This window comes from Diceros bicornis, chromosome 32, assembly GCF_020826845.1.
Source record: "Diceros bicornis minor isolate mBicDic1 chromosome 32, mDicBic1.mat.cur, whole genome shotgun sequence".
NCBI lineage: Eukaryota > Metazoa > Chordata > Mammalia > Perissodactyla > Rhinocerotidae > Diceros > Diceros bicornis.
Window position 1 is genome coordinate 11,836,270 of NC_080771.1, and position 15,505 is coordinate 11,851,774.

At 37.6% G+C, this 15,505-nt stretch overlaps 1 protein-coding gene across 7 annotated transcripts in view; it reads right to left on the reverse strand.

Annotated features, from left to right (window-relative positions):
- Nucleotides 1-15,505, reverse strand: part of CNOT1 (CCR4-NOT transcription complex subunit 1) — a 101,159-nt gene that overhangs the window by 36,180 nt on the left and 49,474 nt on the right. For all 7 annotated transcript variants that reach the window (XM_058527937.1, XM_058527935.1, XM_058527932.1 and 4 more), the window contains exons 13-16: nt 13,445-13,685; nt 11,307-11,426; nt 10,428-10,550; nt 9,807-9,958 (exon numbers count right to left, since the gene is read on the reverse strand). In XM_058527937.1, the coding sequence (XP_058383920.1) occupies nt 9,807-9,958; nt 10,428-10,550; nt 11,307-11,426; nt 13,445-13,685 (636 nt within the window). The remainder of the gene's footprint in view (nt 1-9,806; nt 9,959-10,427; nt 10,551-11,306; nt 11,427-13,444; nt 13,686-15,505) is intronic.

Consider the following 15,505-nt stretch of genomic DNA (forward strand, 5'->3'; position numbering starts at 1 on the left):
GTTTGTGCTACAGAATGAAAACAATCAGAATGTCCACCAACAAGAGACTGGTTTACTAAGGCCCAAAATATCTGTTCAGTGGAGTACTAAGTAGCATTTAAAAGAAATAAGGCGGCCGGCCCCGTGGCTTAGTGGTTAAGTGCACGCGCTAGGCTGCTGGAGGCCCGGGTTCGGGTCCCGGGCGCGCACCGACGCACCGCTTCTCCAGCCATGCTGAGGCAGCGTCCCACATACAGCAAGTAGAAGGATGTGTAACTATGACATACAACTATCTACTGGGGCTTTGGGGGAAAAATAAATAAATAAATAAATAAATAAATAAATAAATAAATAAATAAATAAATAAATAAATAAAAGAAATAAGGAAGCTCTCTAATTACATGGAGTGATCTCCAGGATACATGATCAAATGAAAGAAGCCTGGTGCAATAGAGTATATACTACATTTTCTACAGGGAAGGGGGAAATACACAAATATCTATGTATTTTTTTAAATGCAAAGATAATCCAAAAATATAAATGAAAATGGTTACCAACATAGAAGAGAACAAGGCAGAGGTAACAGAGTTCCAAGGAAGATTTCTCTGAACGTACCTTGTTATAGTTTTTGACTTTGAAACTACATCTATGTTTTACCAATCATTAAAACACCCTTAAAGTAAAAAAAAAAAACAAACGAAGAAAACAACCTCTCCAAAGACACCTATGCTATGGGTTAATGGCTACCAGTAGTAGATAACAATTGTTATCACATTGCAGTGAATACAAAATGTCTTCAGTTGTAAGCCACACCACCATTTTATGTACTACACAAAAAGAAAATAACTGGTCTGTTAACTGTTAAGAGGTCGCCAATGAGATGTATCAACTCAGAGATGTTAAAATAGAAAAAAGTGGATGTCTTAAAACTGATAAAATATGGTTAATTAAAATATTATTCCTTACTATTTCAGAAGAACCTCTTATATTTAACACAATTTCAAACTTAAAAGAGGCTAGGATATTACAAGGAACATCCATAAATGCTTCACTCATCAATTAGTTACATTTTGCCCTCTGTTTAACTGTTCTTTCTGTACTGACCCCCTACCTCCCCCCTAACTTTCTGTACTTTCCCCCTACCCAAACATTTATGGTTAGATACACCATGTATCTTTTATCTCTCAATACTTCACTATGTATTTCCTAAGAACAAGATCATTTTCCTACATAATCATGTAAAATAATAAAAGATCAAATTTAACATGGATAAAATAAGATAGGCCATATTCAAATTACATCAATTATTCCCATGTCATCCTTCACTGCTATTTTTCCCTTGGATCAGGATCCAATCCACTGCACTGAGTTGTCATATCTCTTTAACTTCTTTAAACTGGAAGGATTTATCAGTTTTTGTCTTTCTTGAACTTGATTTTTTTTTTCAGTACAAGTTAATTATTTTACAGAACGTCCCCTGATTTGAGTTTGTCTGATATTTTAGATTTTAGATGTATTTATGGCAGGACTGCCATATAAACTACACTGTATTCTTCTCAGTACATTTTATCATGAGGCACATGATGTAGAACTGAGCTGGTGATCACTTTGATCAACAAATTAATGAGGCATATGCCAGGTTTCTCCACTGAAAAATTACTACTTTTCCCCTTTGTGATTAAGTGATTTGTAGGGAGATGCTTTGAAATTATGTAATTATCCTGTTCCTCAAATTTCACTCACTACTTTTAGCATCCAGTGAAGTTTATAACTCCATCATAACTACTTCTTATTTATTTGTTGGAAGAACTTTCGTTCTTTGGCATTTATTTACTTTTATCAGTATAGATTAAATACTTTACATGCATTATTTCACTCAATTCTTCAAGAAGACAGGTACTTCTAATACATGAAGAAAAGAAACTGAAGCCCAGAGTTGGATAAACTACCTCCTTACACATATACAAAAAATTTAACCCAATTTTAATATGCACTTAAATTTCCAAGAGAATATTCAATTTCTGACGGATTAAAACATATAAATGTGAGAAGCAAAACTTTAAAACTTAAAATTTTGGAACATTTAGAACTTACTGAGCAGTTTTACTCTATAGAAGAACTCTATAGAAGTTCTACTTCTGAACTGTTGCGCTATTACTACCGTGGACTGGATAATTCTTTGTTGTGGGAGGCTCTCCTGTGCACTGTAAGATGTTTAACCGCATTCCCAGCCTTTATTCACTAGATACCAGTAGCACACTTCTCTCTAATTATGACAATTAAAAACAATGTCAAAGAGAAAAAACAAATACCGTATGATTTCACTCATATGTGGAAGATAAACACATGGATAAAGAGAACAGATTAGTGGTTACCAGAGGGGAAAGGTGTGGGGGGGCACAAGGGGTAAAGGAGCACGTATGTATCACGACAGATAAAAACTAGACTATTTAGTGGTGAGCACAATACAGTCTATACAGAAACTGATATATAATAATGTACATCTGAAATTACACAATGTTATAAACCAATATGACCTCAATAAAATAAAAAGAAAATATATATATATTAATGAAAATCTGAAAAAAGAATAAAATAAAAACAATGTGAAATGACTTCCAAGGAGCAAAATCATCTCTGGTTGAGAACCACTGGTTTAGAGATATGTGTGAGTAAATTTTTTTAAAAGCAAGAAAAGGCAAAATAAAATTCAAGATCTATGTGGGAGAAGTAAGAAAACAGGATTGGAGAGGAAGATAAAGGTAGCTTCAAAATAATTGGTCATGGCCTCTATGGAAAATGGTATGAAGACTCCTCAAAAAATTAAAAATAGAAATACCCTATGATCCAGCTATCCCACTACTGGGAATCTATCCAACGAACCTGAAATCAACAATCCAAAGAGGCTTATGCACCCCTATGTTCATTGCAGCATTATTCACTATAGCCAAGAAGTGGAAGCAACCCAAGTGTCCCTCGACTGATGATTGGATCAAGAAGATGTGGTATATATACACAATGGAATACTACTCAGCCATAAAAAAAAAAGACAAAATCGTCCCACTTGCAACAACATGGATGGATGTAGAGGGTATTATGTTAACTGAAATAAGCCAGAAAGAGAAAAATACTGTATGATCTCACTCATATGTGGAATATAAACCAACACATGGACAGAGAAATCTGTATTGTGGTTACCAGGGGTAATGGGGGTAGGGGGTGGGCACAAAGGGTGAAGGGAGACATGTATATGGTGATTGACAAAAACGTACAACCAAAATTTCACAATGTTATAAACTATTAAGACATCAATAAAAAATAAAAAAAAATAATTGGTCATGTTGCACAATAGAATAACAGGTGTTCATTTTATTATGCTTCAGAATTTAAAAAAAATACATAGGACATAAGCGAAAATGGTGGAGTAAAGACTTTCAAATACTCTTTCCTCCATAAAAGCAAGTAGAAAACTGACAAAAATCGTCAGAATCAACTTTTCCACAACTCTGAAAATTAACCAAAGCCTTACAACAATCCAGGGAATTTTTATTCCAGAAAGATCACTCAATCTTGGTAACAATAGCTAGCTTTCCGGCATCTTAATTTGCCCTATTTCCATGCTCCCTCTCCAGCGGCACAGCAGCCTTGAAAACTAATAGCCCACAATCATAGTGAAAAGCAGCAGCCTGACAGCCACTGGAAAGGGCTCAGAACTGGGTTAAAACATCTTCAAAGCCTCATTCTCACATAACTGTCATTATTTCACCTATCTGAGGATTTCCTGTGAGACCACAATGGCAAAGTTGTCTTTATTCGACCTAAGAGCTGGCCCAGCACAAACAGATTTTCCCATGAGGTATCTGTAGAAAACCTTTAAAGGTAATTGTTTTAACTTTCTGGTTGCCTGAAGTACAAGATAAGCGTTTGAGCAAATATGCTAACCAAAAAGCTTAAAGGGAAAACTTCGAGAATGAGATTCCCATGGTGGGGCTTTGAAAAACTCACACATTTTCCCAGGGATTGGGCTGTGCATTACCTAAAGCTGTGCCTTTCCCATGAAGGGACCTGGGAAGGCTCAAGCCCTCACCTCAAGCTGAGGCTCTGCCTAAGAAGGAAGTGAAAGCTCAAGTGGAGTTGTCAAGTGACTGGCTCAGTGTGGAAGATGTGCCTCCACATGTACAGAAAACCACAGGGTGAAGAACAGCTTATTGAATCTGGGGTTTAAGAATCTTAAACCCCAATCTAAAATCTTAATCTTAAATCTCCAATCTTAGCTGACCACAAGGCTACCCAAACAGAGACTTCAGTGGCCAAACATGGCAAAGAATAGACATTACAAAATTAGTTCAGAAAAGTCTCTAAACACAAAAAGAGCAAAACAACAAAACAAAAACCCTGGTGAGGGGGTAGAATCTGATTTCAGGAATTGTCACATTATTTAAACTTTCCAGTTTTCAACCACAAACTACAAAAACATGCAAAAAACACAGGAAAACACAGCCCATACACAGGAATAAAACGCTGTCAACAGAAACTGTCCCTCAGGAGGCACAGGTATTGGACTTACTAGACAAAGACTTTAAATCAGCTATTTTAAATACCTTCAAAGACCTAAAGGAAAACATGTCAAAAGAACTACAGCAAAACTTTCAGAAAGATGTCTCATAAAATAAAGCATGTCAATAGAAATTATTGTTTTAAAAGTATAACTAAAATGAAAACTTCACTACAAGTTCCCAACAGCAGATTCAAGCAGGCAAAAGAATCCATGAATTTGAAGATAACTCAATTAAGATTATCCAGCCTGCAAAAGTGAAAGGAAAAAAATAAACACAGACTCAAAGACATGTGCAACACCATCAAATGTACCAACACACACATAATGTGAGTCCCAGAAGGAGAGATGAGATAGAAAAGGGCAGAAAGAGTATTTATTGAAATAGCTGAAAACTTCCCAAATTTGATGCAAACCATTAATCTGCACATCCAAGAAGCTCAACAAATTCCAATATAAACTCAAAGAAATCCGCATCTAGAAACAACATAATCAAGCTCTTGAAAGAAAAAAGACAATGAGGATATCTTAACAGCAGCCAGAGAGGCAACTTATCAAATAAAAGGAAGCCTCAAAAAAATTAACAGCTGAGGTCTCATTAGAAACTATGGAAGCCCTGGGGCCGGCCCCATGGCTTAGCGGTTAAGTGCGCGCGCTCTGCTACTGGCGGCCTGGGTTCCAATTTCGGGCGCGCACCGACGCACCATTTCTCCGGCCATGCTGAGGCCGCGTCCCACATACAGCAACTAGAAGGATGTGCAACTATGAGGTACAACTATCTGCTGGGGCTTGGGGGGGGGGGGGAAGAGACACACTTTAGGGGCTAGCCCCACAGCGTAGCTGTTAAGTGCACACGCTCCGCTGCTGGCGGCCCAGGTTCAGATCCCGGGTGTGCACCGAAGCACTGCTTGTCGGGCCATGCTGTGGCGGTGCCCCATATAAAGTGGAGGAAGATGGGCACAGATGTTAGCTCAGGGCCAGTATTCCTCAGCAAAAAAAGAGGAGGATTGGCATGGATGTTAGCTCAGGGCTGATCTTCCTTACAAAAAAAAAAAAGAGAGAGAGAGACACACTTTAGATTAAAAGACACACAAAACTTGAAAGTAAAAGATGGAAAAAGATATTCTATGTAAACATTACCCAAGAGAACTACAATAGCTATACTAATACCAGACAAAATAGCCTTTAAGAAAAAAATTAACAAAGACATTTTACAATAAAAAGGCCAATCCAACAGGAAGACATAACAATTATAACTATACATACACTTGAAAGCAGAGCTCCAAAACACGTGAACAGAAAACTGAAGGGAGAAATAAACAATTCAAAAACAATAGCTAGAGGCTTCTACACCCCACTTTCAATAATGGACAGAGTCAACAATACTGTATTATAAACGTCAAAGTTGCTAAGAGACTACATCTTAACTGTTCTCACCACAAAAAAGAAATGATAATTATGCGATGTGATAGAGGTGTTAGCTAACATTGCGATAACCATACTGCAATATAAAAATGTATCAACACTTTGAATACCTTAAATTTACACCATGTTCTATGTCAATTACACCTCAATTAAAAAAACAATGGATAGAACTACACAGAAGATAAACCAAGAATAGAAGACTTTAACAACACTAGAAATCAACTAGATCTAACAGACATATACAGAATGCTCTACCCCAGAGCAGACTACACATCCTTCTCAAGTACACATGAAAAACTCTCCGGGATAAACTATACGTTGGGCCATAAGACAAGTCTCAATGAATTTAAAGACTAAAATCCTACAAAGTATATTCTCTGACTACAATGGAATGAAACTAAACATTAGTAACGTGGGGGATCAGAACTGTCTCCCACCCCAAAATGTGCCTCTTTGGCTTGATTATTTTTAAAGACAAAAGACTCGGAAAGAAACTTTGACCTTCCCCCTAAACGCCTAAAAGAATTTAAGATACAAGGTCTGTTCAAGGAAGGCGCTAACACCGTAAAATAACCACAGTGTAATGTAAAATAGATGTAACAGACAGAAAGGCACATGCAAGCCCATATTTATCAAAGTTCTGTTTCTGGGGTCACACTGTCTATAGATGGCCCAGTAAATACTTATCAAACGTTTGCATTTTCATCTCCATGTAAACTGCCTTCTAGCCCTTTGAAGCCCCCAACCTCTACACCCCCAGTATCCTCTATCTTTAGCTGAAGATGGTATTAAAGGTGGCGGCTTTGGCCATTCTGGCGAGTTACTCAGTTTTCCTGGGTTTTTCCCATGTATACGTGTTATTAAACCTTGTTTTATTTTCTCCTGTTACTCTGTCTCATGTCAATTTAATTCTTAGACCAGCAAGAAGGACCTAGGGGATAGAGGAATTGTCTTCCTCCCCTACAGTAACAAAAGGAAAACTAGAAAATTCACAAATAATGTGGAAATTAAACAACATACTCTTATAACCAAAGGAAATTACAAAATACTGTCAGATGAAAACAAAAATACGTAATAACAAAGCATTTCATACGTGAAAATTCAAAGCCATAAATACCTCAAACAAGAAGAAAATCTCAGAAAACCTAACTTTCCATCTTAATAAATTAAGAAGTTCAAACTAAACCCAAAATAAGGAAAAAAAAAGGGAAAATAATAAAGTTTAGAGCCGAAACAAATGAAATGGAGAAGAGAAAACCAAAACCAAAACAAAGAGGGTTCTTTGAAAAGGTCAACATGTAACTACACAGACCAAAGAGAGAGAGAAAAGGCTCAAATTACTAAAACCAGGAATTGAAAGAAAGGATATTACTACCAGCCTTACAAAAATGAGAAAGATTATAAGGGTACAGTATAAAACAATTATATGCCAACAAACTAGAGAACCTAGATGAAATGGGCAAATTTCTAGAAAGACATAAACTACTGAAATTGACTCAAGAAACAGAAAATCTGATAGACCTATAACAAGCAGAGATATTGAATTCGTAATCAAAAACTACCCACAAGAAAAAGTCCAGGACCACACGGCTTCGCTGCTGAATTCTATGGAACATTTAAAGAATTAACACTAATCTTTCTCACAAAAATTATAAGAAGAGGGGCCGGCCCAGTGGTGCAGCGGTTAAGTTTAAGCGTTCTGCTTCAGCGGCCCAGGGTTCACTGGTTCAGATCCTGGGTGTGGACCAACCCACCATTTACCAAGCCATGCTGAGGCAGCATCCCACAAAGAACCACTAGAAGGACCTACAACTAGGATATACAACTATGTACTGGGGGCTTTGGGGAGAAAAAAGAAGAAAAAAGAGGAAGACTGGCAACAGATGTTAGCTCAGGGCCAATCTTCCTCAAAAAAAAAAAAGGAAGCTATAACACAGTTTAAAAAACAATGAGAAGAGGAGAGAACACTTATCAACTCATTGTATGAGGCCAATACTACACTGATATCAAAACCAGACAAAGACAACACAAGGAAACTACAAAACTATATCCCCTAGGAATACAGACACAAAAATGCTCACACATACTAGCAAACTGAATTCAGCAGCATATAAAAAGAAGTGCGTGAGATTTATCCCATGAATGCAAGATTTTTTTAACATCCAAAAACCAATTAACATAACATACCACATCTAAAGAATAAAAAAAAAAAACACATGATTATCTCAATAGATGCAAATAGAAGCATGTGACAAAATGCTTTCATGATAAAACATCCAACTAACTAGAACTAGAAGATAAGGAAACCTCCTCAATCTGAAGGGAATCTATGAAAAACCCACAGCTAACAACCATACTTAATGGTGAAAGGATACTTTCCTCCTAAAATCAGAACAGGCCAAGATATCTGCTCTTACCACTTCTATTTGACATTAGACTAGAGGTGCACGCTAGAGAAATTAGGCAAAAAAAAGAAAAGGCATCCAGACAGGAAAGGAAGAAATAAAACTCTTTCTATTTGCAGATAATATGACTTGTACAAAATACTTAAATGTAACAAAAGAAGTGCAAGACTACACACTGAAAATAATAGATCATCACTGAAAAAAATCAAAGACTTAAATAAAGGGAAAAACATCCCAGATTCATGAATTGAAGACTTAATATTGTTAAGATGACATATTCCTCAAAACAATCTAAAGATTCAAAATAATCCTTATCAAACTCCCAGTGGGCTTCTTCGCAAAAACTGACAAGCTGATCCTAAAAATTCATATGGAAATTCAAGGAACCCAGAGTAGCAAAAATAATCTTAAAAAAGAAGAACAAGGGCCAGCCCTGGGGCCTAGCAGTTACGTTCGGCACACTCCACTTCAGTGGCCCAGGTTCAGTTCCTGGGCACAGACCTACGCCACTTGTCTGTCAGTGGCCATGCTGTGGTGGTGGCTCACATACAAAATAGAGGAAGACTGGCAACAGATGTTAGCTCAGGGCAAATCTTCCTCAGCAAAAAAGAGGAAGACTGGCAACAGATGTTAGCTCAGGGCAAATCTTCCTCAACAACAACAAAAAAATAACAACAAAGTTGGAGGACTCACATTTCCCAATTTCAAAACGTAGTAAAAAGCTACAGTACAGGCATACCTCACTTCATTGGGCTTCACCTTGCTGCACTTCACAGATATTACATTTTTTACAAAAACCCACACCAGCAAAAAGATTACCACTCCCTGAAGGCTCAGAGGATAACTAACATTTTTTAGCAATAAAATATTTTTAAATTAAGGTATATACATTATTTTTTTTAGACATAACGGTATTTCATACTTAACAGACTACAGTACAATGTAAACGTAACTTTAACATGCAATGGAAAATCAAAAAATTTGTATGACTAGCTTTATTGTGGTGGTCTGGAATCAAACCTACAATATCTCCAAGGTATGCCTGTAATCAAGACAGTGTGGTACTGACATAAGGACAGACATACAGAACAACGGAACAGAACTAAGAGCCCAGAAATAAACCCATACATTACAGGCAACCGATTTTCTAGAAGACAATTCAAAAGAGAAAGACCAGTCTTTTCAACAAATGGTGTCAGGACAACTGAATATCTATGTGCAAAACAATAAATTTGGAACCGTATCTCACACCATATACAAAAAATTAACTCAAATAGATCTAATATGTATTTTAAGTAGTTCAATACTTTGGACTTAAAAACCATTGGATGATCTAAGCTGCTGTTGCTTTTAATCACTGAACCTCTCTTCCCCAAATCAACACGTATCTAAATAACCTAATTCCAATATCAAATAGTCATTTTCAAGCATGCTCTTCTTACCCTGCACAAGCTTGTAAACAGGCCAACATTGTCGCCAGAGTTTCTGGAGGAAGTTGTGCACTTTTGGGCTGATCTTTCTCTGGGGCAAGTCCACCCAAAATAGAAGGGCACCGTCTCTTTAAAAAAGTCATACATGCCTGGATAAAAGGCTCCTGAAAAAGAGAAAATCTCTCAGTTTATTTGAAATTGATCTTAATCACTTTCAGATTAAAGACTAAGCACTCTGACTAAAATCCAGAATGTAATAACATCTTTACTGCCATTTAAAAAGGTTATTTCAGGGGCCGGCCCAGTGGCATAAGCAGTTAGGTGCACGCGCTCTGCTGCAGTGGCCCAGGGTGCGCCGGTTTGGATCCCGGGCGTGCACTGATGCACCACCGCTCGTCAAGCTATGCTGTGGCAGCGTCCCATATAAAGTAGAGGAAGATGGGCATGGATGTTAGCCCAGGGCCAGTCTTCCTCAGCCAAGGGAAAAAAAAAAAAAGAGAGAAGGATTGCCAGATGTTAGCTCAGGGCCGATCTTCCTCACAAAAATAAATAAATAAAATAAAAAGGTTATTTCTTTAGCTATTTCAGCCATCAAAATTTAAAAGCAGTAATAAATGGACAAATCCTGCTTACTCCATGCTCTCGAATTTTATCTGTGAGCCACTTGTCAAGTTTGAGGTATTCGCGACGTGAAGCAAGTGCAGCAAGGTCAATAACAAAGGCAAATGGAGTACCATTTAGCAGCATTGACAAGGCCTAAAGAGAGAGAGTATCAGAAACTACAAGTCAAGCAATTAAGTAACCTTCTATCTCCCTGTCCTCTTTTCTGTTTCTTGCTTTTATTTTCACAAACAAGTCTAACTAAAACACACTGCTAATATTTTCTTGGTCATAATTTTTTAAACAGCTTAGGACAATTCAATGGTAACATTAGTCCTTACTTAAAATAAGATCACATTTCAAAGGTGAACACATGACTTTACCTTCAAAATAAACTTTACCCTGTGCTTTTTCAAAGAACTAAACCTAAACCAGAGCAAGACACAAAGCATGAAAAGTAAATTATCCTTATCCATTTTTTAAAATCTCTACTCAGGCTTATTCCAACCTTAGCACAACTACGACACCAATACTATGCACCTAGTGATCCAAGACAAAGATCACATTAACGCTAATGAAATCTGCAAAAGGGTTGAAACTCAACTAGTTTTTCCAAAAATTATATCTCACAGATTATATCTGAGAAGAGGTCAATTATCACTTGCTTTAAAATAGCCTTGCAAATATCACAGAAAAACCAAACAAAATTCAATCAAATGTAAATGAAAACATCTTTGCATCTAAAACCACTCTCTTTCCAATCACCTTCTACTTACAAGGCAAAAATCTAAATAACTCTTTGTAGCTAAGAGCTAGTCACATGTGAATTACTCCTAAGGCATCTATGTCACACAAAAATGTTATCTTTTATCATTAATAAATAAAAGTGTTAATCTGTCCCTCCAAGCTCACCTTCAAGTCTTGGGCCACATCAAGTATTCGAGACAATTTGGCCTGGTCATACTGCTCCCCTCGCATGTACCATTCTGCCATCGCATGCATGATAAGTTGGCGGATTGAGGGAGACTGACCCTAAGAAAAGAAAAGAAGAGTTAAACAGCAATGCTAAGCATTTTGATAGGCACTACTGCAAATGCCTAGCTAATTTTACTTGTTATTTTTATGTAAAATTGAGGCCTATCAGCGAAGACAAGCCTCAAGCGGTGATTACAGTAACATTCTTTGTAGGAAAGGCTTTCACATCTTCCAAATGAAGCCTGGCCCTAAACCTTGGGTCATATAAAAGTCTGTCTACACATTTTCAAACATGAAATTAGAATTGAATATGATGTGAACATGAGGGTACATCAAGTTTATATAAATTTCTTAAAATTAAATTACAAATTACTGGTCTATATATAAAACCAAACTAGTGTAAGATAATCACCTCTCATGTTGCACAGTGTAGCGCTGTATCAGTATTTACGGGAGTGGTGTTTGCACATATTAAATCTAGCTATTTTCACAAATGAGAATGCTCATCTTTTGTAATTATTCCATTCCTTTTTACCAGAAAACAGCCTGGCTTTGAGGACTGATCTAAAGGCTTGCAGTTGAATGATACAAATGAATAGCTGGAATTTAGTGAACATGTCTCATAGAAGTAATGGCAAGGCAATTACTATTGCTGTATCCAAATCATTTTAATGTAACTATCTAGAGTGACAGAGATCCAAGCGAAAGACGTATTCAACCAGAAGTGAGGAGATGCAGCTCCTTTCAGCCTGCCCTTTCTACCTCACAGCTGTGGTGAGCAGACGTCTGGGCTGCAAACTTTGTGGTTACATGTTTGTTAAATATTCTGTAAACTATAAGTCTACCATGAGATTTGAGTCTCCAAAAATGGAGGAAGGCTGACTGAATGAATGGCATGAAACTAAGGCTAACGTTTTTCATTTATAAATGGTCTTATCTGACTTTTTAAGCACTTTTATATAATGTAAACTACTATAAGAATGATGAAAGAAAAAACAAGTAGTCAAAAAAGGTGCTTGATGTAAAGGGGAAGATGATGGATTTTCCTTTTATTTGCTGGGAAAGATTTGCCCTGAGCGAACATCTATTGCCAATCTTCCTCTCTCTTTTTTTTTTCCCCTCCCCAAAGCCCCAGTACACAGTTGTATATTCTAGTTGTAAGTCCTTCTAGTTCTTCTATGTGAGCTGCTGCCACAGCGTGGCTACGGACAGACGACTGGTATGGTTCCACACTCGGGAACCAAACCCGAGCTGCTGAGGCAGAGCCCACCAACTTTTAACCACTAGGCCATCAACTGATTTTTCTTAAACCTCCTGCATTTATTATTAAAAATGTAGGCTAGGGGCCGGCCCTGTGGCGTAGCAGTTAAGTGTGCGGGCTCCGCTGCTGGCAGCCCGGGTTCAGATCCCAGGTGCGCACTGATGCACTGCTTGTCAGGCCATGCTGTGGTGGCGTCCCATATTAAGTGGAGGAAGATGGGCACGCATGTTAGCCCAGGGCCAGTCTTCCTCAGCAAAAAGAGAAGGACTGGCATGGATGTTAGCTCAGGGCTGATCTTCCTCAAAAAAAAAAAAAAATGTAGGCTATAAGGGAAGAAAAAAAAAAATCAACGGACAAAAGAATCTTTACTTGTCAAACACATTTTAAAAAAACTGGGGGGGAATGCACAAGGGCTTGAACGTATTTCAGCAGAAACAAAAATAAAGTTTAAATGCTGGATTTGGATAAAACAGGAAATAATACCAATTAAATTACCTGTGATCTTGTCTGATTTACTGTTAGAAAGTGACATGAGTACCTTCTGGTCCCATGATAAATGATTAAGCTGCTTTCAAAAGGATACTGGCGCCCTAGCAATATGGAGCTTTCATACTACCAAATTTTTTAAAAAATTGTCTTGCCTCCTTTCTCTTTAAGTTTACACTTTAATACCCACATGATACTAAACGATAAAATAAGCTTTATGGAAGTGTGACTTTTCCAGAGCGTCATAATTCCAAGATTGACAATTTCTCTAGTTGAGCATCCTCCAAAGAATGTTGATTATTAAGATGAAGAAATAGTCATGTCTTACCTGCCCATGCCATGCATAGTGCAAAATAATAGCAGAGTTAGGATGGTTTCCGAGGAAAATTGGCATCAAAGTGGAGATGAGTTCATGGCGCAAGGTGTGCCAGGAGGTGTTGATCTGTAGCAAGGCCAATACCAGCATGTCTGGACAGTGTTTGATGGGGAAGCTGAAGAGTTGTTTGACCTGCTCATATTGCCCCACCTCTGCGAGCCTCAGCAGAGATTCAATCAAATCCAAGCTCTTCCTAACAAAAATGGAAGTAAGATACTTTATGAAAGAAAATCTAAGTATACAAAATTCATTTTCCAAATAAGTGATACCAGCTATCAGAACAAAACCAAGTTGTTGTCATCTTTCAATATTTGAAAGATACTTAAATTGGTGCTGTTCATTTCAAAAATACATGCTGCTGCTAAGCTTTCAGACTAATTTGAAAGGCAGTCCAAAGTAAGAAGAGAATAGAAGTGATGAACAGAGGAACTCTACTGACCATTTGCATAATCATGGATCCTCCTTACCAAAAAAGACATCATCAAAGATTTTTGATCAGTGTGAAAAACAGAAACGTGAGTTTAGGAATAGTCAAAAATCCAAAATATAAACACAGACATAATTTACACAATAAAAATTCTACACAAAAATACATCCTAAACACTTTAGTAATGCAAAGTTTTAAACTTAGGTGCCTCCTGATGTCATACAAGTTCAGAAGTCCACAGCACCCCCTATGAATTATTCTTGCCCCAAGAAGCTGAATGTGGTTGACTTTTTTTGTGTGTGAGGAAGATCAGCCCCGTGATAACATCTGCCAATCCTCCTCTTTTTCTGCTGAGGAAGACTGGCCCTGGGCTAACATTCGTGCTCATCTTCCTCCTGAATGTGGCTGACTTGAAGCAAGCCAAAAGATCTTACTTTACCCTTAGAACATGAAAACTATGGAGATAAAGATCAAATTAAACTCCATGAGGAAAGAAATATGAGTACCCATAGCACATGGCAGACTAGAGGATAAATTACCCTTTTTCTCCACCAAATGAATGGCAAAAATTATACTAAAAACAAACAAAAAAAAAGAGGGAGAAGGAAGACATACAGAATAAAAGACTATGTGAGCCTTGTCCAGACTCTCAATCATACAAACTGTTAAAAGACATTTGTGAGACAACTAGGGAAACTTGAAACTATAGCTATATTAAGGAATTGTTAAATGTGATATAGTTAAGTTTTATAAAATGGAAAGAGGCCTTTATCTATTAAAATAAAAAAAAACAAGAAATACTGCTATCACATTAGACTTAACAAGACCAAAAAAAAAAAAAGTTAACCAAGCCTACAGATCCAATGTTGGCTAGCACCCAGTAAAAGGACACACTTTAGAACAAACCACTGCTTGCTTGGGTCAGTCTTTCTGCTTGGGTCAGTCTTTCAGAATAGGGATTAGCAAACTACACCCACAGGCCAAATACCACCCACTGCCTGTTTTTGTAAATAATGTTTTGTTGGAACAGAGCCACACCCATATTTATTATACTGTGCTACAATAAGACAGTTAAGTAAATGCTACATGTAGAGAGACCATCTGGCTGCAAAGCTAAATGTTAACTAACACTTTAAAGTTTACCATCTCGGGGCAGCCCAGCGGCTTAGCAGTTAAGTGCAAGCGCTCCGCTACTGGTGGCCCAGGTTCAGATCCCGGGCGCGCACAGATGCACTGCTTGTCCGGCCATGCTGAGGCCGCGTCCCACATACAGCAACTAGAAAGATGTGCAACTATGACATACAACTATCTACTGGGGCTTTGGGGAAAAAAAGGAGGAGGATTGGCAATAGATGTTAGCTCAGAGCCGGTCTTCCTCAGCAGAAAGAGGAGGATTAGCATGGATGTTAGCTCAGGGCTGATCTTCCTCACAAAAAATTAAATAAAATAAAATAAAGTTTACCATCTCTTGTTTTACAAAATCTGGCAATACCTAGAGGGCTTTAAACTCCCCTAAAACTACCACCCACAGCCAAAAAAATAAAGACAATAATCCGTTTCACAACAGAAAAGTGTCCCAGGAGTGT